Here is a 24009-nt window from a genome sequence, read left to right on the forward strand (position 1 = left end):
GGTTTGCTGGGGAGTATTTCATTCACAAGGCAGGCAAGTGAGAACACAGAAGAACAATTCTCAGATCCACCCTCCCGGTGGCAAGGTGCCTGTGATATTTAGGGGATAAAGAGGCAGGGTGGTCTTAAGTGTGGGGAAAGGCCAATCAGAGTTAGAAAAAAGCGAGGTAATTGGTGTGTACAGGTGTGTTTCATTACATGCTTCTTCACGATGCATGTTTAGAAGTGGTGTCCATGAGTGGACAACGTCACTGGCTCTACTCTTTTCTGAGGGAGCCAGAGAAGCAACAAATTGTCCCCCTGCTTCTGGCCGCCCCACATTCCTCCTTTGTGTTGTCCACCATGGCCCTGTCTGGATCCTGACCTAACACAGTGAAACTCATAAATTGAGTCTACAGCTTTAGCCTGCATCCATTGGAAGAGCAATAATACAGCGTTAATTAGACCCCAGCTATGGATGGATGCACTTTGTGTCTGAGTGACAACCTGGTATCATCTGCCCATTTGGTTTTGTAGGTTTGGGGAACAACTCATATATTATGTCCGTGTACCTCTCTGTGATCATCAAAGACTACATGAAAATCTGGTGCGTCCCTTTTAAGAAGCGTGAAACCTCGCCCCCTTCCTCAGAGCCTCACTCCCAGCAACCCTGGCGGAGAGGCGGCACCTTTCCTGGAGGAGGGGAGAACCGCCCCTTGCCAGGTCCTGGAGGCCTGTGAACTACATTACCCTGAAGGCTCTGCGCCCGTTCTTCGGCGCCCCTGGACCAATAAAGGCTCGGTAAAGAGGCACTTCCGAGCTAGTGGACTGCGTCTGGGCGGCTTTTCCGGCGTCTGCCGTGGTCGTCATTTTGTAAACTCGGATGTGTTCAAAGGTTAGCAACGCGGGGCCGGCCCGAGGTCAGGGAGTCAGGAAGGAACTGTGCCCGCTGCTCTGAGCTTAGTCTGAGGCTCGGCGTGGTTGCTCTTTGGCCTGACTCTCTCCCGGGTCCGGGAGGGGCGTCCGTGCTCGGGCCCCACCTTCGCCCACAAACTCTAGCGACGGCGACAGCCCAGATGTGTCGGATTCAGGTAAATGCTGCGTCATCCGGGCCTCACCCAACTCTTCTCATTCAGCAGTGTTTTATTTTATCTGTGTTCTCTTACCAGTGTTCTATAGTTATTTTTATTCCCCAAAACCTTGGTTTTCCGGATTTTCAAATATGACCTGCGTGGAAAAAGAAAATTGCAGAGAACTTCAATGTGCAGTTCAGTAAGCTCTAAAACTAATATCCGTTCACCACTCAGGTCAAAAAATGCGATATAAATAGGACCCCCAGAAGCCGGCTGCGGGGTTCTTCCAAAACAATTATCCGCATCCCCCCAAAATGAACGTACTGGCTGATGTTTCAAGTAAGCATTTTCTTTCTTTTCTTGATAGTTTTGCCAACCATGTGGGAAATATTTGATGATTCTAGTTTTGCACGCTTGTTTTAAAATTTTTTATGAATTGAATCATGTAAGAATTCTGTGTTTTTCTTCATTTGCACAATATGGTGTTATTTTACCTATGTTTTTCGTGAGTATCCATTCATTTTTCTTTCTATGAAGTATTTTATAGATATTACTATATGATTAAAATGTTTTTATAGATCCTCTTCTTAAAGGCTTTTCTTTGTTTATGGTTTTTGGTTTGCTTTTTTGTTTGGTCTACTTTCGTATTTATAAACTTCGTACTGCAGTCATATCTGCTATGTGTTCTGGGATATATAAAGAATGCACTTGTCTAGCGTGTATATTAAAGTTACTATTATATTTAAATGAACATTTCCAGTTTTTGATCTTTTTTAGCTTCAAGTTACTAATTTTAACTTAGTTCTTTGAATGAGATGATTATACTTAGTCTTAATCTATCCCATAGTTGTATTTTCATACACACTCATTGTGCATTAGGTAAACTTAACAGTTTTACAGTATACAGGCACTTAGAGGGTTTTTGCTTTTTCAGTGATTTTACTCTTCTAATAGTATTTATTCTACTGGTACATCATTGTTCTCTGGTGGTATTGGAAGAGAAAATGATTAAGACATCTTGTTAAAATCCTTTTTTGGAGGGGGATATAATGAATCATGGTAAGGTTAAAAAGTTATAATGCTGGGAATCCCTATCAGGATGTTTAGAACCCAAGAACCCATGTTTATATAATGAGGGTGCAGTAAAGGTCAGGTCCTGTAGATTGTTTCCTTTGTCTTAAGTTTAAAGAGTTATCAATGATGTCCAGTTATCTCAAACTACTCTGATTCTAGCCACAACCTCTTTATCACAAATTAATTTTCTGGTGCCATTTCCTTCTTGTTGCTCCCTCTCTCTCCCTCTTTTTTTGGCTGTACCATGCGGCTTGCAGGGATCTTAGTTCTGTGACCAGTAATCATACCCTTGCCCATGGCAGTGAAAACACCAGGTGAACTGGGTTTCAGCCATGTTGAGTCTCAGATGTTCCAGTGACTCCCAAATATAGGAGAAAAGTGGACAGCTGAACATGCAGTGCTAGAGTGCTGGGGAAGGCTTCAGGATGCCATTAGGCAACAAGGGAAGAGAGGCAGGCTGTCACAAAGACAGACAAGAGGAGTGATCATCAGCGGGAAGGTAGGGGGTAGGGAAAGTGCAGCAGGTGGCCCAGGTTTTTATGGGAGATTGGCCATGAAATTGATGCAGAGGTAAGGCAGAAATGGAGGTGAAGTAATAGCAAAGTCAGGCTTGTTCTTATTTCTTTTCCTATGCACTCACCAGGATTTTGTGGTAGAACTTGGGGAGTTTGTCACAACGTCAGATGAGTTTACCTAAGGTGTGTCAAGTAGGTGTGGATTTTGAATGGGTGTTATATGGGCAAAGATTGTAACTGGTGAAGAGACATAATGTGCTATATGGAAATGAACATGACCAGGCGTATTTAGATCTGCATGTTGTGACTGAGGTAGAAGTCATGAATGAGGCCTAGTGGAAAAGCCTTCAGAAGAGGGCTGGGGAACCGGCAGTGGATAGTTGGGGTACAGTGGGATCCTGTTGCTTTGGCAGGCACTTTCTGATGCCATGTGCAGAAGGGTATGTGAGGAGGCAGGAGACATGCCAATTTTGTGGGCCGGGTGGTGGTGATGGGTATCAGATGTATGAGGAGGTCCACTGAGTAATATGCATGTGGGGAAGGTGTATGAAGTAATTGCCCCAGGCCCTAGTACTAGGAGTATAAGAGAGAAGGATGGGGCTAAGTTTGCTTGTGTCTGGGAGACATGATAGTGGGTACACTCAGGCTGTTGTCTTGGAGGAAAGGGAAAGGGCCCTGCATACCAGGCTCACAGATTACATGGTATCTCTCTGTCCACCTGCCTGTTGTTGCTCAGGGTTGTACATACTGATCAAGGAAGCATGAAGAGTTATTGGGCCCCACTGCCCTCTAAGTCACAGAGCTGGGGTGGATGGTGAACCCAGAGTGAGTACAGGTTGGGGTTAAAAGTACTTATGGTGTCCTGGGGAGAGAGGCTGCTTATGTACAAATCTGTCCCATCATCACAGGGCCCTGTGACCTTTGAGGACGTGGCTGTGTACTTTTCCCAGGAGGAATGGAAGCTTCTTGATGAGGCCCAGAGACTCCTGTACCATGATGTGTTGCTGGAGACCTTTGTACTTGTTGCATCATTGGGTAAGACCCTCACACCTATCCCAGAATCCTGAGCTGCTCCCTGCCTTTCTTTCTTTTTCCAAGGGGAAGTCTGCTCTTTTCACAGCTAGACAGTGGGCACATCTCTATTAATGCTTCCTTGTCATCTGTGCTGTAAGTGCCAAGGCTGGGTGAGTGTGTAGATTGCCTCCTTTCACAAGGAGCCCCAATACCACCTGCTCTGAGGTTTGTTCAGTGAAGATTTTCTGCTTCAAAAACTTGGAACTTATTCAGTGGGTTCCATAATTCTCAGCCACTCCCAGGTACGTTGACTCTATAGGCTCATGCCATCTCTGTGCTCCAGCTTCTGTCCTCTTTTAGGTGACATTTCCTGGGTGCTGAGTGTACCAGGCATTGTTGTGAACCAACATGGTCACTATTTGTGGGGTCCACTAGGCTGTTTCTATGATACCCTCCTCAACGAGTATTTTTGTGACATTATTTTTCTTTCCTTAGGTTTTTTTTGGGGGGATTGGTTGTTCCCCTGGCCAGTACTGACCACTCACCTGTGCTATCTTTCCCTCAGAAGTTGCATCTTCTAGGTTCCATGTTGTTCTCCAACTGGAGCTGGGAGGAGAACCCTGGGTACGTGACAGAGTGGACATGACTCCAACCCCAGCTAGGGGGGCTCAAAGTGGGCCTGGCCCTGGTGATTGGCATCAGGGGGAGGAAGTAATACCATGGCTGGGTTCAGATCATATCAGGCACATGTCCTGTGCTGAACACTGTTTTGGTGCCAAGGACAGTGACTGTTTTTCTCATATCTATCTTTCCTACCCATTCATGATACTTTGCTCCTTCTTTCATTTCTACCCTTTCAACCCAGGATTACCCCTCACCTCTCTGTCTTCCACTCCTTATTGGACCTCTCCATCCTCACTCTGCTGTGCTCTCCAATATTGGCCTACACTTAATGTGTCATGAGGTCTGCACCTATTTATAAAATACTCCTTTTATACCAGCTACTCAGTGACAGTCGGATTTTCCTGGTCCAAGATACAGCTTTCCACACAGCACACAAATGTCACCAGCAACCAAGGCCTGTCAAAACTGTTTCCGGAAGAGTGAGTTGTGGACCCGTGGCTCCTCTGTGAGCTCCCACCACCCTTGTGTCTTTTGCCTGGTTAGTCCTCCCTGTTCTGTGACATGGAGAGGCACAGTGCTGCACAGAGGCCCTTTCCTTAACATGCTGCCAGCTCCCTTGTCCAGAAAATAGTCCCATTGATTTATTTCTTGGTACATCACACACATATTTGTGATGGGGCCGCCTCCTTCTTCCAAAATCTACATGAAGTTCATCCATATGTCTGTGCTTTCAGGTTGTTGGCATGGAGCAGAGCACAAGGAGATAACTTCTGAGCAGAATGTTTCTATAGAAGTGCCACAAATAAATACTTCAAAGACAGACCTGTCCATCCGGAAGTCCTATCCCTGGGAGAGGTGCTGCCTGGCCTTAGACAGTAGTTTGTGTGTAGCTGAAGACCTGGGAACAATTCCTGGCCAGAAACTGTGTGTGTCAGGTGTGAAATTTCACCAGCACAGTGGAGGGAAACTCTTTAGAAGAGACATGGGTAAGACCTTTATGAGGAGCCACATAGTCCATGCAGCCAAGAACTCTTTCACATGCCAGGAGGCTGGGAAGGATTTCCCTGGTAGCTCTAGCCTTCTCCAGCCACAGGTCACTCCACAAAAGGAAGCCAAGTGTGCAGAGGCCTTTCACAATGGACATAGCCTCTATAAATACTATCTATGTGAGAAAGCCTTCAGCTGCAAACACAAACTGGCTCATCACCCGAGTGTCCACACTGGAAAGAGGCCTTACGAATGCAGTGAATGTGGGAAAACCTTCAGCTTTAAAGGGATACTTGTTAAGCACCAGAGAATCCACACTAGAGAAAGGCCTTATGAGTGCTGTGAGTGTGGGAAAGCCTTCAGCTGGAAAAGCTCGCTTGTTCAGCACCAGAGAGTCCACACCAGAGAATGGCCTTATAAGTGCAGCGAATGTGGGAAAGCCTACAAACACAAAAATTCACTTGTTAAGCACCAGAGAGTCCACACTGGAGAATGGCCTTATAAGTGCAGTGAATGTGGAAAAGCCTTCAGACACAAAAAGTCACTTGTTCACCAGAGAGTCCACACTGGAGAATGGCCTTATAAGTGCAGTGAATGTGGGAAAGCCTTCAGACACAAAAAGTCATTTGTTGAGCACCAGAGACTCCATGTTGGAGAACTGCTTTATAAGTGCTGTGAATGTGGGAAAGCCTTTATTTCTAAAGTAAACCTTTGTCGTCACCAGAGAGTCCACACTGGAGAAAGACCTTATGAATGCAGTGAATGTGGAAAAACCTTCATTTATAAAGACAGTCTTGTTCGGCACTGGAGAGTCCACACTGGAGAAAGGCCTTATGAGTGCAGTGAATGTGGAAAAGCCTTTAGCCGCAAAGACTCACTTGTTAAGCACCAGAGAGTCCACAGTGGAAAATAGCCTTATAAGTGTAGTGAATGTGGGAAAACTTTTTTTAAAAAAATATTTATTGTTTGGTTGATTGATTTAGCTGTGCTGGGTCTTAGTTGCAGCACCCTGGATCTTTGATCTTTTTTGCGGCATGCAGGATCTTTAATTGAGGCGTCTTTAGTTGAAGCCCCTGGGAAAACTTTTAAATAGTGACACACTCACACTTGTTTGGCACCAGTGAATTCATATTGGAGAAAGGCCTTATGAGCGCAGTGAAAGGGGAAGTTCTTTAGCCAAATCTCCAACCTTATTGTACACCAGAGAATTCACACTGGCACAAAGACTTCTGAGGGCAGTGAGTGTGGGAAGTGATTTAGCCAAACTGCTCTCGTTTTACACAAGAGAGTTTACACTGGGGAAAGGCCTTATAAGTGCATTGAATATGGGAAACATTTTAGTCAATACTCCACTGTCATTAAGCACCAGAGTTCACACTGGAGAAAAACCATATGAGTGCACTGTATGTGAAGGATTCTTCAGCCAAAACTCCCAGCTTACTCAACACTGAAAAGCTCATGCTACAGAAAGGCATCGCCGGTACAGCAAATGTGGAAAATTTTTCTGTCAGAGTCTGCTCTGACTGAGCACCAGAAACTTAACAGCCCAGATGGATCCTGTGAGCACAGTGAATGTAAGAAAGCTTTCAACTGAAGGTCTAACCTCATTCATCACCAGAAATTTCCTACTGGAGAAAGACCTTCAAATGAGATGAGGAGAGCAGCGAATGAGCTGTCTCCTTAGTTAATACATCATACTAAGTAGGCTCTGTGAGGGACTCATCATCTGGAAGTTGAATGCCATACATCTGAACAGCCCTAGTGTGCAGATTGCCTGTAAGTTCCAGGTTCATAGGAAGCTTTTAAGGAGCTATGCTCTACTTCTGACCTGTGCAGGGCCCTTGCCATATTTAATGTCACTGTGAGTTTCTTATCTCTAATAAGTGGCAGATCCCAATACTGGAATCAGTCACCTCAGTGTGATCAGGGTAGGTTGGCTTTTGTGCTCTCCTATCCCTTGTAGAAAAGCATGGATACCCTGAGCACTTGGGTTTTGTCGTTCTCTTAGTTCCTGTCAACTGCCTATGACAGGACCAAAGCAGCTTTGATCATGGAGATCCAGTCCATTTTCTCCTGGTGGCTCACAGTGGTTTGCCTTCTTTGGTGGTATTGTCTAATACCATGTTAATGGTGGATTTTATTTAGGTCCAAGTCACCCTGTTTGGGAATTATCTGCCTCAGTTTTTCTGCTCTATGCCATAATAAAAACTATTATTTAAGCCACCTTTCATCTTGGGCTTTGTCCACTGTTAGACTGATGTTGAGAAGCAAATTGGACTCTCAGGATGAAGAGGAGCAGGTTTTGTGGGTGTTCCAAAGTTTGTATACCTCACTGGGGATAGTATCATGGTGGAGAATAGTTTTCACTAATTTGAATTGTTGTTGAAGGTTTCCTGGGGTAGACTGCAGGGCTCTGTGGGACTAATGTTGTGACCTGGATGTTAGAATTTTTGGTGGGTCCCGAGGTCACCCTGAGATGAGGACAGTTGTATGAACCACCAGTGTTTTTTGGAGCTGCATAAGTTCTCTTTTTTCACATGGAATGTCACATCATGACCTCAGTACTGTTCAAGAGAAGAATTTCTCTAGGTCCAGCTGGAAAAGAGCCATGTGCCATAATGTCCACGTGTGCTATGATGTCCGCAATGTGGTAGGCTGGTGTTCATGACTGTTAGATTACAGATATCAGGAGGGAACCATATTTGGTACAGAAACACTGGGAATTAATAGGATGTGAGAGACTAGCAACAAGAAGGGATGAGCCTTTTCTAAAGCTGCATCCACGAATGTTCCCATGACTGGCTGTTTAGGATAAGGTTTTTGCAGAAATTCTCAGGAGCTACAGAGCTATTTCTCTCCCCCTGAACCCCCAGTCTGTGTCAGACTGAATAACGTAAAGGTTTTAGGATTCCTATAGCATCTGCAAATTTTTTCTCTGAAGTCCACTGCTGCACAGTGAAGACAATGGGGAATGAGAGTGGAAATCATGTAGTTCAGGCATGTGAATTTTAGGACCCAGGCAGAGTTCCTGGATAACTTAAGTGGAAACACGTTTTATTGCTTGCAAGTCTTCATTGCTGCTGTGACAGAATCCCCTCATGAGAGTAGGAGAGGTGATGGAATTGAGCTGTGGTTGCCACAGTTTTACTGAAAAGAGATTCAGAAAAGAAGTTCAGATTTTTATGTGAAACCAATTCCTATTACAATTTAATTGAGCTGTATAGTTTGTATGCATTGAAATGAACATACCTAAAATGTACAGCTTGGTAAATTTTAATACTTCTAAAGCCATGGAATCATCATCATAATAACAAACATCCATCATTCCCATATCAGCTTCTGACATCTCTCCCAGGACTCTCAGGTAGCTAGTATTGATTTACTTTTTTTTTTTCCCCCAGCTATGCTGCACAGCTTGTGTGATCTTAGTTCCCCAACCAGGGATTATACCTTGGCTGTGGCAGTGAAAGCACAGATTTCCAATCCCTGGACTGCCAGGGAAGTCCTTTGATTTACTTTTTTCCCATTCAATTAGGTAGTGTTTTCTAGACTTTTAATATCACTGTGATTTTTTTTTTTTTTTTTTTTGCAGTACGCGGGCCTCTCACTGTTGTGGCCTCTCCCGTTGCGGAGCACAGGCTCCGGACGCACAGGCTCAGCAGCCATGGCTCACGGGCCCAGCTGCTCCACGGCATGTGGGATCTTCCTGGACCGGGGCATGAACCCGTGTCCCCTGCATCGGCAGGCGGACTCTCAACCACTGCGCCACCAGGGAAGCCCCCATCACTGTGATCTTAATGTTTACTTTTGTATTTGTTTTCTTCTTTAACGATGAATAATTATATTGAGAATCATCTAATTTGTCTACATGAAGAGATCATTTTTTAAATATCTGAAAAATGTACTGTTTAAATATGCCAACATTTGACTGTTTATCCATCTCTCTGTTAAAGGATGAGGTTTTGTGGTTTGTTTCCAGTTTGGCTATCACAGATAAGCTTACTGTGAACGTGTACATAAAATTCTTTATATGAACATAGGGATTCTTAGTCTAAAGTGAGTGGCTGTACCCATTTGCATTCCCATCGGCAGTATGGGAGCATTCCAGTTCCCCTGTATTCCTTACCAGAACTAGGTTGGTATGGTCTGTATTTTTAATATTATCTGTTTTAAAAGTGTGGAGATGTATCTCACTGTGGTCTGATTGCATTTCCCTAGTGATTCATGATGTTGAACATTTTTGTGTTCATTTGTCAGATGTATGTCTTCTTTTTAATACATAAGAAGACAATAAATGTGTTGGAACTTGACTTTTCTTCAGTGACTTTGCTGGGTGGAATAAATGTTTCTGCTATTCACAACATTACTCACCATGTGTAGTCCTCATTATTAGCATAGTTTCCATTACTTTAAGTCTAGACAGTTAGTAAAAAGAAAAAAAACTCCACCAACCCTTGATTATTGCATTTGCCAATTTCCCTGGTATAAATGCTCCAACCCTGGGCAGTTTCAAGCTGTTAATATGAGGTTGTTACCAAACCAGAGTCAGATCAAGCCAAGTGAAACCTCTGAGCTTCCCACAGTGAGACCATGGGCACTGCTTCCTTTCTTGGTTTCCTGGCATGTGTGTCATTGGTGCCAGCACTGGGCTCTGTGCACTGTACTCCTTCTCTCCCAGCAGTCCCATCCTTGCTGCTCTGAGGTCTTATAAGACAGGGCTCAGAAATCTTGATGTTTGTATGAAAGATCCCACCAGCCTTCCCTGTCCCTGGTTGGGTGACTCTGTCCAGAGGCATGGAACCTTGGTGTCCCAGGCCTTCCACTGTCCTTTGCTGACAGACTCTGGGACCTGCTTATGCCAGGATGTTCACATACTGACCTGGTCACTACTTGAGGGGACCACTGGCTTGTTTCCTTTAAGACCTTCCTTTAATGTCCTTATAATTTTAGAATGTGTGATCTCATGGGACGGGGCCCACTCCCTTTCCCTGTCTTTCCTCTTTGACTGGCATCCTCAGGCCCAGGTGGTTTCTCACCTTGAGCAATAGGAGGGCCCTGGGTGCCTGACAGGGTGGATGTTTTTCCTGCAGCATCAAGGGAGGCTGAAATGAACGTGGCCCACGTGCGTGGGGGTGAGGAAATGGTGAGGTATCAGAGCTGGGTTCCCATCACACCAGGCCTGTGTCCTATATCCACCAGTGTGTGGTACCAGTGACAGATTTCAAGAGTTTCTACCTTTACTTTCTTGTTGATGTTTTTTGTTTTGTTTTGTTTTATAAGTTTATTTTAGTTTATTTATTTATTTTTGGCTGTGTTGGGTCTTCGCCACTGCGTGCGGGCTTTCTCTAGTTGGCGGCGAGTGGGGGCTACTCTTCATTGCAGTGCGCTGGCTTCTCATTGTGGTGGCTTCTCATTGCAGAGCATGGGCTCTAGGCGTGCAGGCTTCAAGCAACAAGAAGCAGGCTTCAGTAGTTGTGGCATGCGGGCTCAGAGCACAGGCTTAGTAGTTATGGCACATGGGCTTAGTTGCTCTGCGACATGTGGGATCTTCCTGGACCAGGGATCAAACCCAGGTCCCCTGCATTGACAGGCGGGTTCTCAACCACTGCACCATCAGGGAAGCCCGCTGTTGATGCTGTGACTCTTCACTTCTGGCCCTGGTTCTCACCCATTCCCTTCCACTGCTCCCTTTGCAGTGCTGTCAACATTGACCTGCACTTAAAGTGTTGGGATATGTGCATGTGTCCTTAAATACTCCTTGTAGCCCAGCTGCTGTGATGCATTCAGACATTCTGGGTCTGGACACAGCCTTCTACTCATTGCTCACCAGTCACCAGTAGCCAGGCTTTGTTGAAAGGTAAGTTGAAGACCCTTCCTCGTGTTCTTACCCATCATCTGTGCTCTGCCATCAGATGAGCTTCCCAGGCTCAGCTCTGCACAGCAGGCCTTCCTCACACAGGCTCTGGCCCCATGCATCTCAACAATCTTAAGGACTTACTGCTGGGTGTGTCTGAGACATTTCTGCTGGGGCCACGTTTATTGGCATGTCTCTCCTTTCAGGTTTTCAACATGGAGCCCAGGATGAGGAGGTGCTTTCAGAGCAAGGTGATGCAGTTATAGAGTCACAGGTCAAGACTCCAAAGCCAGGTCCATCTATCCAGAAGTCTCATTCTTTTCTTTTCTTTTTTTAAATTAATTTATTTATCTTTTTATTTTTGGCTGCATTGGGTATTCGTTGCTGCACAGGCTGTCTCTAGTTGCAGCACTCAGGGGCTACTTTTCATTGTGGTGGCTTCTCGTTGTGGAGCACTGTCTCTAGGCACATGGGCTTCATTAGTTGTGGCATCAGGGCTCAGTAGTTGTGGCTCACGGGCTCTAGACTGCCTGCTCAGCAGTCGTGGCATCGGCTTCGTGGCTCCGCTGCATGTGGGATCTTCCCAGACCAGGGCTCAAACCCATGTCCTCTGCATTGGCAGGAGGGTTCTTAACCACTGTGCCCCCAGGGAAGTCCCAGAAGTCACATTCTTAATGTGATGTGTGGCCCACTCTTGAAAGACATTTTGCGCCTGGTTGAGTATGATGGGACACAGCGCGAGCAAGAGGTGTACCCGTGTGGTGAGTCTTTCCCAGCACCAAAAGGAGCCGAGTAGGAAGAAACTCCCCAGATGGGATGAAGGGAGGACTTCATTGGTGAAGAACTGCAGCTTTCACGTGGCAGAAAGGACCTTGACGTGCTGAACGGGAGGGAAGGACTTTCCGGCCAGTTCAGGCCTTCTCCAGAACCAGGCCCCTCACACGAGGGAAGACACACAGTGACATGAAGGGCAGGGAGACCTTTGAAAGTGGATAGAATGATTACAAGTGCAGTGAATGTGGGAAAACCTTTAGCCATGAACACATACTTGTTGAGCACCAGAAAAACCATTGCAGCGAAAGTGGGAAGACTTTAATCAGACCATCCCATGTGGTTCAGCACCAGAAAATCCACACTGAAACCAGGCTATATGAGCACCTTGGATGTGGAGGGTTCTTTACACGAAGATCTGGCCTCATTGAACACCAGAGAGCTCACACTAGGCCAATGTCTTATGAGTGCAGCCAGTGTGGGAAGCACATTAAAAGACCACTTTACGCTCATTTTTCATCAGAGCGTTCACATGGGAGAAAAGCCATATAAATGCAGTGAATGTGGGAAAAGTCTGGTCTGATTTAGTGCTGGGAAGTACTGCTATGCAGGTGTTTAAAATTTTTTTAAATTGTGATACAATGTTTGTAACATAACATTTACAGTCTTAACCATATTTAACTGTAAGTTTATCGGTAATCATACATTCACCTTTTGTGCAGACAAATATTCAGAAGTATTTTCATCTCATAAAACTGAAAGTAAACCCATTAGACAACAACTCCTCATCCCCACTCTCTTATCCCCTGACAACAACTATTCTACTTTCTATCTATGAATTTGTCCACTCTGGGTACCTTATATAAGAGTCATAAAGGTTTTCTCCTCTTGTGGCTGGCTTATTTCACTGAAGACAATGTCCTCAAGTTTCATCTGCGTCCTAGCATGTGTCAGAATTTCCGTCTTTTTTGAGTGAGTAGTACTCCATTTTATGTATAAGCTACTTTTTCTGTATCCCTTCATCAGTGAGCTCTTGGGTTGCTTTCACTATTTGGCTATTGCGTATAATGCTGTTGTAAGCACGATTGCACAAATATTTCTTTGAGGCCCTGGTTTCTGTCCTTTTTAGGTATGTTTCCAGATGGAAAATTGTTGGATCATTATTTCAATATGTAAATTTCTTGAGGAACTAAGGGGCTGTTTTCCATAGTAGCTGTACCATTTTACACCGATACAGCTATATCATGTAAGGTGCATGTGCAACTTCATTCTTTTATGTATGGTTATCTAGTTTTTTCAACACCACCTGCTGAAAAAACTCATTTCTCTTTGAATGATCTCTGCACCCTTTAAAAACATCTGAGTATGTATGCGAAGGTTTGTTTCTGTGCTCTTTTATTCCATTCTCCTATATGTTTGTGTATGTCAATAACACAGCATTTTGATATATACTTTTTAAGTTTTTGAAAGTGGTTTGACTCAGTTTTGAAGCCCTGGCAGGAGAAGAACTGTCCGTTCCCCTTCTAGAACAGCTGATGAAGCCCACAACCCCAACCACTTTCCTTATCAGGCTCTCATTCTCTGGACTACCAGACACCAAGGTGTCAGACATTTAGTGATAGCTCCTATGTTCTGGAACCCATACAATTATTCAAAATAGCCAATCCACAGACAGCTCATGAAACCTAGCTAATCCCATCACTCTTGCCAAATATAAACTGCCCACCACAGCTCCAGCTTTCTGTTAATCCTGTCCCTGGGCTCAGCCCTCTTTGTTGGCCTGTCTAACGTCTTTCATTCTGAGCTGTAAGTAACAAAGTGTTCTGTCTTTCATGTATCCCAGTATCATTGTGCTGTGTATTCCACCATCAAGAAACTTTTGGTCTTACAGAACTATTCCACACCCAGCAGGGTATTAGGAGTACGGCAGATGTTGCACAGTCTTCAGCCACTAGTCTGTCTCCATTCAGCACCAGGAAGCTCACACTGGAGAAAGACGTTACACGTGCAGCCACTGTGCTCTTGGCTTTTTAACATAATAACAGATGTAAGCTCTGGAGATTAGCCCCTGTGAGGGAGATATCCCCCAGAAACTGCATCTTGTACATCCAGACATCCTCACTGGGAGATTCACGGTAAGGGCCAGGTTTGTGGGAAACTGGTGAATTCTGTTGCACTTTCAGACCTGCCTGGGGCCGTCAATGGAGTTCTGTCACTGCCCATGTGTATTATAGAAGCCACTCTCCTGGTATTAGCTGGCAGGGAGTATGGTCACTATAGTTAGTAATACTGTATTGGGTGTTTAAAACTTGCTAAGAGTAAATCATAGAAGTTCTCAACACAAAAAAACTTATGTAACTATGAGGAAAACGTGAAGTAGACCTATTGTGGTGATCATTTTGCAATATAAACCAATACTGAATCATTATGTTATACATCTGAAACTAATAAATGTTATACGTTAATTATATCTCAATTTTTTTTAGAAAGCAGAGAGAACAGATTGCTGTAGTCTCTTGCTTCTCCTGGAGTATTCGCCAGCCATTTGAGCCCTTTGGTGAGATCTCATGCCCACCCCTTTGATTTGTTCAGGTGTGGACATCACCCACTTTGGACAGAGGACTCCATCAGCTGTTGGCTGGCAGCTTACAGAGGTTTCGCTTGTTTCAGGGTCATTATTGATTGTCTTATGACATTCTTGACAGATTTTTTCGAGCCTCAATTTTACCCACCCTAGGAACTGCTCACCTTGCTGGTTTTTGCGATAAAGTTATTATTGGGTGTTTTCCTTTGTTTCTTTCTTTTTTATTGAAGTACAGTTGATTTGCAGTGTTGTGTTTATTACTGGTATACAGCAAAGGGATTCAGATATATGTATATTTTTTTCCATATGGTTTATCACAGGATTTAAAATAAACAAATAAATAAATTTAATTATTTTTGTCTGTGTTGGGTCTTCATTGCTGCGCGCGGGCTTTCTCTAGTTGCGGCAAGCGGGGACTACTCTTCATTGTGGTGCACGGGCTTCTCACTGTGGTGGCTTCTCTTGTTGCGGAGCACAGGCTCTAGGCGTGCGGGCTTCAGTATTTGTGGCACATGGGCTCAGTAGTTGTGGCTTGCGAGCTCTAGAGCACAGGTTCAGTAGTTGTGGCGCACAGGCTTAGTTGCTCCGCAGCCTGTGGGATCTTCCTGGACCAGGGCTCGGACACGGGTCCCCTGCATTGGTAGGCAGATTCTTAAACACTGTACTACCAGGGAAGCCCTATCATAGGATATTGAATATGGTTCCCTGTGCTATACAGTAGGACTTTGTTGTTTATTTATTCTGTATAAAAGTTTACATCTGCTACCCCCAAACTCCCACTCCATCCCTCCCCTAGGTCTTATTGTTTAAGCCACCTTTACTCTTGGGTTTCTGTTTACTGTATGCTGTGGGTTGAGAACAGAATTGGGCTCTGCCAGAATAAAAAGTACAGACTTCTGGGGCTCTCAACTTTGTGTGCTCCAAAGGAAACAGCAGGAGGACAAAGCACAACTCTAAGTGTAGATTTGGCCTAGTTGCATTGCTGCTTGAGGCCTCCTAGGAAAGTCTGAATGACCCTTGCACCAAGATCTCCTGCCCTGGTTGTGAAGATTATTTGTGGCTCCGCAGTCACTTGGGGCAGTTGGTTTGCAAACAATAGCGTATTTGACAGTACCATGAACTTCGTGGATGTTCCATGGTATTATTGAGAGATAGCTTTCTCCTGATACCCACCTAGGAGCTCTGTGTCCTGAGGAAGAAAAATCATGTAGGTTTATGTCCATGGACATAAAACTTTTAACAAGGCCCAGGCTGGGAACCATATTGTGTACAGAAATTGTGACTGGATTAATAGGGACTGGACTGGTGGAGACTGCCCCAAAGTAGAGTGGATAAACCACTTCCAAAGGGGCCTCTGTGAATATCTGAGTAACTGGCCAGGTGGAAAGAGAGTGTACAGAACTCGGGACCTGCAGACCAGTCCCCGTAGCCAGTTTATTGGCAGAGCAGCAGAGCCAGAGGTTTTATGGATCCCTGTAGCCTCTCTGGGCTGTTTCCCTCAAACAATAATGGCAAAGCAGGAACCTCATGAGGGAGTGAAGGGAGATTCTCTTCTTCAGGGATGGGTCTTTTATGTCCTAGCCATCATTCTTGGTGACACGAGTGGACATGTTTCCATTATTCCCCCATTTTGTAGACAAAGAATCAGAGTTGACTCATGTAAGATGTGGGGAGAGGGTCCTGATGATCAGTACAGCTTTGTCTGTTGTTTGATATTCTAGAAGGAATAGCATTTTAACGCTTTATGGGAAAAAGTTTTCCCCAAACAGCTTCATTGAGGGATTACTGATGTAGATTAACTGCATTTATATAAAGTGTCCAACATGACATATTTTCACATATGTATAGACATTGAACCCATCATCAGAGTTGTCAATGAATATTCCCGTTGCCTCAGTAAGGTTTCAGTGCCCTTCTCTTTCCTTTTTCTTACATCCCCACCCAAATTGCCATCTATACATAGCTATTAACTCTAAACTCATAAGAAACCATAAACAATTGGTGAACCATTGAAAAGTTTACAAACTTCTGAGCTAACAATTGAACTTAATATTTATACAAAAAATGTGGACCTTATGCATGCATACGAGGGAGAGCTGTAGTTGTCAGGCAGTGTCCTAGAACAAAGCTTGAGCTGCATTTATCTTTTATGGAGCCAGTCATTAAGGAATGGAGGAATTTCAGAAGTGTGTGTTGAAGGATTTCTGGACTTTCCGCAGTGTTAGTGTGGTCACTCCTGTTGACCAGCTGACTTTAAGAAGCTGGGGCATGGAACTGAGGTAGTTGCTGATTGACTGTTGCTTAGGAGCCTGGAGCTGTCACTGATAGGCTGTCTTTCAGGACTCGGGTTGGGGAGCAGTAGTCTTATCACCGATTGGTTAAATTTCAAAAGCTTGTCCCTATCAATGATTTGCTAACTTCCAGAAGCTTAGTTTCTCTCTTGAGGCTGTCGTTGACCCTGCTGATTTTTAGGACACATGTATTCATCGAAAGTTGTCTCTTAGAAACGATGATTATTTGTTCATGACTTTGGACTGTGGCCAAGGAACACATTTTCCCTCTCCTGACTATGTAAAGTAAGCACTTTATTTGTTAATATCTGTTTTTAGTCTTCCCTCAGCCAAACCTGAGAGAAACCATAAAGCATTTTCCAAATTAACTGACGGCGTTTTGGAAATCATTGCAAAAAGCGGGATGTACGATGTTTATGTCGTGCTGACGAAGTCAAAGGACTGTGGACAAAATTGTGAAATACAGGACTTGTGCTGTATACATGAAACAGCTGACAACCCTATTCCCAATATGTCCCATGCACCTACTATTGTGGTTGAAACTCCTTAGATGCTTGTGGTACATTTGTTAGGCCAGTGAATACATGCCACAGTACAGCTTCTTTATTCATTTTTACCTTTCTGGCAAGTCTAAACATTGTCTTCACCTTTCCTGCTAAGTAGTTAAGTACCCGTGTTTTCAAGTATGAAAAAAATCACATTTTGGAGATCTACATGCTTCATTTGGGAACTGTATTACCCAGAAGTCACTTCAGTCTGCAGGTACAGTGACTGAGCCAGTGAAGGCTTAGCAAAGTGCTCTTAAGATGCAGTGCACAACAGGTGAGTGGAACTTCCTGCATCCTTTAGGGATGGCATTGTTATGGACTCTGGATTTTTCCCACCTGTATGGGCTTCTAGAGCTCTGGGTCCACGCAGAGGTGACCAAGAGGAAAAGCACAAGAAGAGACGTTACAGAGGTGCCTCTGAGGCCTAGCTGAACCAGGCTCTGCAAGCCATGGCACCCTTGTTTCTGAAGCTGAACAGGACCCTGCAGGGCCCTCCTGGGTACAAAAGTCTGTCCCCCTTGTTTCTTTCTTTTTTTTTTAATATTTATTTATTTATTTGGTTGTGTCAGGTCTTAGTTGTGGTGGGTGAACTCCTTAGTTGTGGCATGTGAACTCTTAATTGAGGCATGCATGTGGGATCTAGTTCCCTGTCCAGGGATCGAACTCAAGCCGACCTGCGTTGGGAGCACAGAGTCTTAATCCACTGTGCTACCAGGGAAGTCTCCCTTGTTTCCTGTACATAGAGAAAGACTTTAGTTTCCTAGGCCTTCCCTGAGTTCCAAAGAGCAGATTCAAGTAGTTACTAATTAGAGAGGTGAGAGTGTAGAAAGAAAGGAAAAGCAGTCAAAACCAGTAATGACAGTTGGAACAATAGTTCAGTGATAAAACACTCACAGGAATTCTAGTTCCTTCTGAAAGGTTATAGATAACAATCTGATGCATATCCTTGAGTTGTTTTGCAGAAACAAGACCTCCAGCCAGGTGGAGGATGGTGACTACATGATGACAACAAGCACATAAGCCTGAGACTGGTTGGAAACAGAGAGTTGATGATGAATATTCCTGAAAATCACCCTGTGACCTTACCAGCAACCAATCAGAAGAAAGTAGGTGAGCAGACCCAGGTTCAGTTTGATAACAGACAGGAGACATTTTTAAAACTTCTGCTAACTACAACCTTGCAGTTTCAACATTCCCCCCTTTGTAACTATATTGCCATTTCTGACCCTAACCAATCCTTGCTTTATAAGCACCCTTACTTCTTGACAGCTCCAATTATAATTCTTGACAAACAACTTATGGAACTAACTGTGGCCTTCCATTTTTTGCCTTTATAGGCTTCCTCCATTTGTAGTTCAGGTAACAATTCAAGTGCTTCTCTCACCTACGTTTCCTGGGTGTCCTAACAAGCCCTAAATAAATGCCTGATCAATCACGTCTTCATTTCTGAAATTTTGGCTAACACTCAAAACACATAAATGTATTCTGTAATTGACTGTGTTGTCATTAATTCTTACTGTTCATCTCCTTTGACCGGAAGGTCAGACTCATGAGGGCAGGCATCTTTTTCTCTTTTGATCTTGATGCAACCAAAGTAGTGCCTGGAATGGGGTAGGCACTTAATGAATGTTTCTTAAGAGGGAAACTTAAAGAATGTTTCTTAAGGAGGGAATAAATATGATGCTACAGATACCCTGTTTGTTTTTAGCTGTCTGCTCTCTTTACATAGCCCTTCCAGCTGTACTTAAATAAAAAAATTTTAAATAAATAAATAATAGATCACATGTTACAAAGCTATAACCACAAGCTAGCCAAGTTTCCTGTGTAACTACGTGCTCTGCTTTATTCCCTTACTTCTCAGACTTCAGTGTCTCTAGAAACTGCACTGAGAGCCTAACCTTGTTCACATGGTCAAGGGCTATTTTGGCCACTAACTTTGAATAATTAAATAATGATGGATTTCAGCAATTTCCAAATTTCACAAATATTTTTCTGAGATGATATCAACTCTCCATGCATTGTTACTGCAATTGTGGGTAAAATTATATTGTACCCAGCAAGGAACGAGGATCATGTAAACCAATCCTTTATCTCAGGATTCAAATGCCCCCTTTGTAAATAAACTATGACTGGGACCGTAGAGTCACTGTCCAGGGAGAAAATGGCATGCGGTAAGTCACTCTTTTGAGATAGGTAGATCTTAGATTCTAGAAAAGAACTGAATACATATCTAAATGTGGAGTAAGAATTATGTGTCCACCCCTGAATGGGACACCGTCACTGGCTCTACGTTTCTTCTGAGGGAAGCAGAGACACAACACATTGTCCACCTGCTTCTGGCCATCCCACATCCCTCCTCTGTCTTCCCCACCATGGCCCTGTCTGGAAACTTTGCTTTCTTGACCCTGACTTAACACACTGAGACTCATAAATTGAGTCTAAAGCATCAGCCTACATACTTTGGAAGAGCAGTAAGACCATGTTTATTAGACCCCAACTATGGATGGATGCACTTTGTGGCTGAGTGACAATTTGGTATCATGTGCGCATTTGTTTTTTTTAGGTTTGGGGAACATCTGAACTATAACTCTATTATAGTTTATATATATATATATATATATATATGAATATAACTCTATTATATCTGAGTACCTCTCTCTGAACAGCACAGACTACATTCCACGGAAATCTGGTTGCGTCCCCTTTAAGAAGCGTGGTTCTGCGGATATCTGGGTGCGTCCCCTTTAAGAAGCGTGAACCCTGCCAGTACTCAGAGCCTTGGGACACTCCTTCCCAGCTACCCTCAGGGTGAGGAGGAACTTTCCCAGAGATGGGGAGCACCGCCACTTGACAGGTCGTAGAGCGCTGTGAACCACATTACCCTGAAGGCAAAGCGCGGCGCGTAAGGGTCCCTGAACCAATGACGGCTCAGGAGAGAGCCACTTCCGTACTAGGGGGGCGGTGTCTGGGCGGGCCTTCCGGCGTCGACCGCGGGCGACATTTTTAAACTCGGACCTGTTCGCTGGTGCCCGCTCCGGTACCTTGGGTCGGCACCAGGTGAAGGGAGCCAGGAAGGCGCTGTGTCCGCTGCTCTGAGGAAAGGCTGAGGCTCCGCGTGGGCGCCATCCGGCCTGACTCTGTCTCGGGGCCGGGACGGGCCTCCGTGCCCGGGCCCCACCATTGCCCGCAGACTCCGCTGGGACGGCCAAGCGGATGGGTGCGATTCAGGTAAATGCTGCTCCCTCCGGACCCTCAGACAACTCTTCTCATTCTGCAGTATTTTCGTTCTTATCAATGTTCTATAACGAGCATCCTATGTTTGTGTTTTTTTGTTTCCCAAAACCTTGGTTTTCCGAATATTGAAATAAGACGTGCGTGGGGAAAAAAAAATTGCAGGGAACTTCCATGTTCAGTTGAATAAGCAGCTCTTACTAATACCCGTTCTTTGCTCAAGTCAAGATATGAGATATAAGTAGGACCCCAGAAGCCGCCTGTGGGTTCCTTTCATAACAGTTATCCCCATCCCCCAAAAGTTAAGGTATTGTCTGATGTTTCAAGTAAGCATTTCGTTGCTTTTCCTGATAGTTTCAGCTGTGTGGAAAATATTCGACGACTATAGTTTACCTTCGCTCAGTTATCTTAAAACTCTCTTATGACTGGAATCATATAAGTATTATGATGTGTCACACCCAATATGGTGGGCTTTACCCATTTTTTCATGGCTATCCGTTAATTTTCCTTCTTTTGCAGTGTTCTAATAGTGTGAATACAGTATATGAGTAAAATATCTTTATAAATCCTGCTGTTGAAGGCTTTCTTTGTTTTTTTCTTTTGGCTTGTTTGTTTTTGGTCTCCTTTCTGTAATTATAAACATTGCTATGCTGGCCATACCTTCCTTGCTTTCTGGGGTATATAAAGCACACATTTGTTTAGCGTATATGTTAAAATTATTATTGTATTTAAATGGACATTTCCACTTTTTGATCTTGTTTTGCTCCATGTTACTAATTTTAATTTAGTGCTTTGAATGAGATTGTTATACTTAGTCTTAATCTATCCCGTAGTTAGTTGTATTTTTTTAACATCTTTATTGGAGTATAATTGCTTTACAATGGTGTGTTACTTTCTGCTTTATAACAAAGTGAATCAGCTATATGTATACATATATCCCCATATCCTCTCCCTCTTGCGTCTCCCTCCCACCCTCCCTATCCCATCCCTCTAGGTGGTCACAAAGCACTGAGCTGATCGAGCTGATCTCTCTGTGCTATGCGGCTGCTTCCCACTAGCTATCTGTTTTACATTTGGTAGTGTATATCTGTCAGTGCCACTCTCTCACTTCGTCCCAGCTTACCCTTCCCCCTCCCCGTGTCCTCAAGTCCATTTTCTACATCTGCGTCTTTATTCCTGTCCTGCCCCTACGTTCTTCATAACCTATTTTTTTTAAGATTCCATACATATGTGTTAGCATACGGTATTTGTTTTTCTCTTTCTGACTTCACTCTGTATGACAGACTCTAGGTCCATCCACCTCAGTACAAATAACTCAGTTTCGTTTCTTTTTATGGCTGAGTAATATTCCATTGTATATATGTGCCACATCTTCTTATCCAGTCATCTGTTGATGGACACTTAGGTTGCTTCCATGTCCTGGCTATTGTCAATAGCACTGCAGTGAACATTGTGGTATATGACACTTTTTGAATTATGGTTTTCTCAGGGTATATGCCCAGTAGTGGGATTGCTGGGTCGTATGGTAGTTCTATTTTTAGTTTTTTAAAGAACCTCCATACTGTTCTCCATAGTGGCTGTATCAATTTACATCCCCACCAACAGTGCAAGAGGCTTCCTTTTTCTTCACACTCTCTCTACAATTTATTGTTCGTAGATTTTTTGATGATGGCCCTTCTGACTGGTGTGAGGTGATACCTTATTGTAGTTTTGATTTGCATTTCTCTAATGATTAGTGATGCCGTAGTTGTATTTTTATACACATCATGCATTATGTAAACTTACAGTTTTACAGTATGCAGCCACTTAGAGGGTTTCTGCTTTTGCAGTGATTGTACTCTGTTAATAGTATTTATTTTACTGTTACGTCATCATCCTCTGCTGGTATTGGAAGAGAAAATGATTAAGACATCTGGTTAAAATACTTGTTTTAAGGGGGACAAAATGAATCCTTGTAAGGATAAAAAGTTATAATGCTGGGAATCCTTATCAAGATGTTTAGAACCAAAGAAATTTCCATGTTTTTATAATGAGGTTGGAATAGAGGTCAGGTCTCATATGTTGTTTCCTTTGTCTTAAGTTTAAGGAGTCATCTTTGACAGCCACTTATCTCAAACTGCTGGAGGCCAAGCACTTTTACTCTGATGCCAGCAAAAACCCCTTTATCACAGATTAATTTTCTGGTGCCATTTTCTTCTTGTAACTCTCTCTCTCTCTCTCTTTTTTTTTAGGCCACACTGTGCAGCTAGTAGGATCTTAGTTCCCAGACCAGGGATTGAAATCGAACCCATGGCAGTGAAAGCACCAAGTTTTAGCCACTGAACCACCAGGGAATTCTGAGATTCATTTTCACTGTGAAGTCAACAAATGGTGGTTCCCTTCTCTACTGCAGGAGAAAAAAGCAGGTAGGAAATTACAGAAAATCTGTCTGAATATTTATGAAAGAAAAAGGATATATAAATAACATGGATAAAAATTTTAAATTTGTATTCTTGAATTCTATTATATAATGTTATAATAATTTTCTTGAGTTTTATTATTTCTTTTATATACAGCAGGTTCTTATTAGTTATTTATTTTATACATACTAGTGGGTATATGTCAATCCCAATCTCCCAATTCATTCCCCCCACCCCAACATCCCCCCCTTGGTGTCCATACATTTGTTCTCTACATCTGTGTGTCTATTTCTGCCTTGCAGACCAGTTCATCTGTACTATTTTTCTAGGTTCCACATATATGTGTTAACATACAATATTTGTTTTTCTCTTTCTGACTTACTTCACTCTGTATAACAGTCTCTAGATCCATCCACGTCTCTACAAATGACCCAATTTCGTTCCTTTTTATGGCTGAGTAATATTCCATTGTATATATGTACCACATCTTTATCCAGTCGTCTGTCGATGGGCATTTAGGTTGTTTCCATGACCTGGCACTTGTAAATAGTGCTGCAGTGAACTTTGGGGTGCATGCGTCATTTATTTATTTATTTATTTATTTATTTATGGCTATGTTGGGTCTTCGTTGCTGTGCGCAGCTTTCTCTGGTTGTGGCAAGAAGGGGCTACTCTTCATTGCAGTGCGTGGGCTTCTCGTTGCAGTTCCTTGTTGCGGAGCATGGGCTTTAGGCATGTGGGCTTCAGTAGTTGTGGCTTGTGGGCTCTACAGTGCAGGCTTAGTAGTTGTGACACACAGGCTTAGTTGCTCTGCAGTGTGTGGAATCTTCCCAGACCCGGGCTTGAACCCTTGTCCCCTGCATTGGCAGGCAGATTCTTAACCACTGTGCCACCAGGGAAGTCCCTGCATGAGTCTTTTTGATTTACAATTTTCTCTGGGTATATGCCCAGTAGTGGATTGCTGGGTCATATGGTAATTCTATTTTTAGCTTTTTAAGGAACCTCCATACTCTTCGTCATATGGCTGTATCAATTTACATTCCCACCAACAGTGAAAGACAGTTCCC

The 24009-nt window shown here is 43.6% G+C and overlaps 2 protein-coding genes across 2 annotated transcripts in view; both read left to right on the top strand.

Moving 5' to 3' along the window:
* The first annotated feature begins 723 nt into the window (after positions 1–723).
* LOC138842459 (zinc finger protein 548-like) lies at positions 724–8849 on the top strand. The gene is given in 3 exon segments (XM_070044402.1): positions 724–1069; positions 3549–3675; positions 5013–8849. Coding segments are annotated over 3 exon segments (1416 nt in total). The 5' UTR covers positions 724–1054; the 3' UTR covers positions 6287–8849.
* Positions 8850–20077: 11228 nt separating this feature from the next.
* LOC115847980 (zinc finger protein 773-like) overlaps positions 20078–24009 on the top strand; it is a 30961-nt gene continuing 27029 nt past the window's right edge. Inside the window, exons 1-2 of the mRNA XM_030848256.3 lie at positions 20078–20541; positions 22776–22949. The gene's annotated coding sequence lies outside the window, so the exon portion shown is untranslated. The remainder of the gene's footprint in view (positions 20542–22775; positions 22950–24009) is intronic.

The sequence above is a fragment of the Globicephala melas genome, chromosome 19 (assembly GCF_963455315.2).
Source record: "Globicephala melas chromosome 19, mGloMel1.2, whole genome shotgun sequence".
In the NCBI taxonomy this organism is placed as follows: Eukaryota; Metazoa; Chordata; class Mammalia; order Artiodactyla; family Delphinidae; genus Globicephala; species Globicephala melas.